This window comes from Parus major, chromosome 21 (assembly GCF_001522545.3).
Source record: "Parus major isolate Abel chromosome 21, Parus_major1.1, whole genome shotgun sequence".
NCBI lineage: Eukaryota > Metazoa > Chordata > Aves > Passeriformes > Paridae > Parus > Parus major.
Window position 1 is genome coordinate 6051901 of NC_031789.1, and position 3123 is coordinate 6055023.

At 51.7% G+C, this 3123-nt stretch overlaps 1 protein-coding gene across 1 annotated transcript in view; it reads left to right on the forward strand.

Moving 5' to 3' along the window:
* TNFRSF18 (TNF receptor superfamily member 18) overlaps positions 1 to 2903 on the forward strand; it is an 8286-nt gene extending 5383 nt beyond the window's left edge. The window contains exons 5-6 of the mRNA XM_015647964.3: positions 192 to 332; positions 1090 to 2903. Coding sequence (XP_015503450.1) covers positions 192 to 332; positions 1090 to 1244 — 296 coding nt within the window. The 3' untranslated portion in view covers positions 1245 to 2903. The remainder of the gene's footprint in view (positions 1 to 191; positions 333 to 1089) is intronic.
* The last annotated feature ends 220 nt before the right edge of the window (positions 2904 to 3123 follow it).

Genomic DNA, 3123 nt, shown 5'->3' on the forward strand with positions numbered 1-3123 from the left:
ATTTCCTTTTCCCCTATTCCCACCCCATTCCGTGATTCCCTTTCCCACTCACCTCGGAGCTTCTCCCCCCTTCCGCCTTTCCCACAGAGCTCCTAAATTAATCCCTAAACATCCTTGTAAAACCTCCCTCCCCTTGAACACAATCCAGTCCCAGAATTCCTGAATTTTGAATGGAATCCCTTTGACTGCAGCTCGGATTCCCCTGGAATTCTCCTCTGGCTCTGTCCTGGCCGTGCTGGCGGCCGCGGCCGTGTTCGTGCTGGTCCTGCTCACGCTCCTGCTGCACTTCTGCATCTGGAGCCTCCGCCGGGACAAAACATTCCCAGCCGGAGGTGAGCGATCCCCGGAGTGCGCGCACGGGATCAGAGGATGGAATTAGAGAGATAAATCCGGATTGCCTCTGGGATTTGGGGCAGATTCCCGGAATCGCCGGTGATCCAGGACAACATTCCTGACCCAGGGCAGGGTGGATGGGATTTTGGGATGGAATTCCTGCCTGGGAGGGTGGGAAGGCCCTGGCATAGGTTGGCCCTGGATCCCTGGAATTGTCCTTGGAGCGCCCCGGGATAGCAGGAAATGTCCCTGCCCATGGATGGGATGGAACGGGATCATCCCAAATCCCTTCCAACCCATCCCATTCCAGAATTCCCTCATGCCACAACAAAATATTCCCAGCTGGAGCTGGGGGAATCTCTGGGAGTTCCAGCAGGGACAAAGGGAGTGGAATTGGAGGGATAAATCCGGATTTCTTCTGGGATTTGGGGCAGGGTCCTGGAATCACTGATCATCCAGGCCAATGCTCCAAACAAAAGGGAGGGTTTGATGGAATTTTGGGATGGAATTCCTGTCTGGGACAGTGGGAAGGCCCTGGAATGGACTCCCCAGAGAAGCTCCGGCCGCCCCTGGATCCCCGGAATTGTCCTTGGGATAGCGGGAAATGTCCCCGCCCACAGATGGGATCATCCCAAAATCCCTTCCAACCCATCCCATTCCATAATTCCCTGATCCCACAACCTGGCAAAGGGGCTGGACAGCCTGATGGGAGTTTCTGGAATTCCTGGATGAGCTTTTTCCTCATTTCCACTGCAGATCCAGGATACAACTTCCAGCGGGCGCCGCTGCAGCTCCCGTTCCAAGGGGAGGAATCCCACAGCATCCAATTCCCAGAGGAGGAGCACGGGGACAAAACGGCCGAGGAAAAACTTTCCATCCTCTCCCTGAAAATCTACAGCGAGCTCAGCTAACGGATCCCTCCCGGGATCACCGGGAATGCGGGGCTGAGCCGGGCTTCCCAAAAAAACCCACGGGAATGGGATGGGGTGTGAAGCATCGCTTCTCTGTAGTTTGGCTTTGTTTTTCCCAAAAAAATGGGAATTTAGGGGTAAAATCCGGCTGATTCAGGCTGGTGTTGATTCAGGAGATCAGTGGGATTTCCTGGGATATCCCGGATTTCCAGGATCAGGAATAGCGGCCGCGTCTCCTGGTTTTCCCTCGGCTTTCCCGATTGTTCATTCCCAACCTCATTCCAGCCTCTCCCAATCCCATTCCTGCTCCCACACAAAGATTCCCTCGGGAAGCTCCTGCTGTGCTGCCAGGGATTTTCCTGTGCAGGTTCTTCCAAGGAAAATTGGGAAAAGGGGGAGTGAAGCTCATGCAGGGAATGGTCAGAGCTCCAGAAAAATGGAGGGAATGGGAAAAAATCCTGGGAAACGCTCTCAAGTAGGATTTGGGGATTTCTGATCCCTGTGGGACCCTTCCCACTTAGGATATTCCATGATTTTATGATGAATTCCAGCAGGTTTTGGAAGTTTTTGAGATGCCGACATCTGTATCGATAATTATGGATCATTATGGATCATTAGGGTTAATTAGGGATAATCCAGAACGAGTTTCTCGTGTCTTTGGTGGTTACTCAGTGGAAATCCATGGAAATTCCTGGGATTTCAGAGGGTTTCAATCCGTGCACATGGATTTAAAGCCCTCCTGGATGATCCTTGGATTTTGGGTCGACTCCAGAGAGCCCGGCTGGGAAATCTGGGAATGTTCCCCTGGAGCAGGATTGGGATAAGGGATGGAGGGACAGGTCAATGGGAACGGCTTCCCACTGGAAAGGGGCGGGGTTGGATCGGAAATCCGGGAAAAATCCCTCCCTCGGAGATTCCAGAAGTTCCAGGGGAGTTCCAGCAGGTGCTGCTGTTTCCCTGGATTTGGGGTTGGGATCACAGCTGGGAATTCCTGCAGGAACAAAGACCCCAAAAGCTGGGCTGGGAAGTTTCAGGTTCCCTGGGAAAATCTGGGAAATTCCAAAGGAAAACTCGTGAAATTCCAAAGGAAAACTCCTTTTAGTAAAGTTTTTTTTTGCTTTTGGGATTTGGATTTTTTTGGCTTTCACCTCCAGCGTCATTCCCAAATTATCCCGAGGAAGCTGAGCCTTCTCCCCTTTGGATTTTTATCCCAGTCCTGGAGAGGATGGAGCCACCCTGGAAAACCTGGCCAAGGAAAAAATCCCATTTTTGGGGCTGGAATTCAAATTCCTCCCTCCAGGAGAAGAGGATCCGGATATGGGAATGGGAACAAGATCCCAACAAAAGCCCCAAAATTCCATCCAAACCCCGGCTTTGTTTTCCCCTTTTCCCAACCCTTTGGAAGCCGAGCGGCAGCAGAGGGAGCTTCTGGAAAAGCGAATTCCAGAGGGAACATCCAGAGAGGGGAGGGAATTCAAGACTGACCAATATTTCCTGGATAATTCCCTGGATTTGTGCTGGACTTTTCCCACATTTCCTGGCTTTTCCCACATTTCCTGGCTTTTCCCACATTTCCTGGCTTTTCCCACATTTCCTGCCCGTCCCCCACCTGCTCCACTCTGCTCTGGAATCGAGGAATAAAGGAGAGGGATTTGGGAATCCGCTGTGTCAGGAATTAATGATTTGGATGCTTTAAAATTCAGTTTTGTCCTTAAAAATTCTGCTTCCTACAAACTGGGGGGGGAAGGGGAAAGGAAAAGGGAAAAAGGGGGGAAAGGGGAAAGAAAGGGGAAGAGAAAATGGGGGGAAAGGGGGAAAAGGAAAAAGTGGAGGAAGGGAAGAGGAGGGAAGGGAAGGGAAGGGAGAAAGGGGGGAGAAA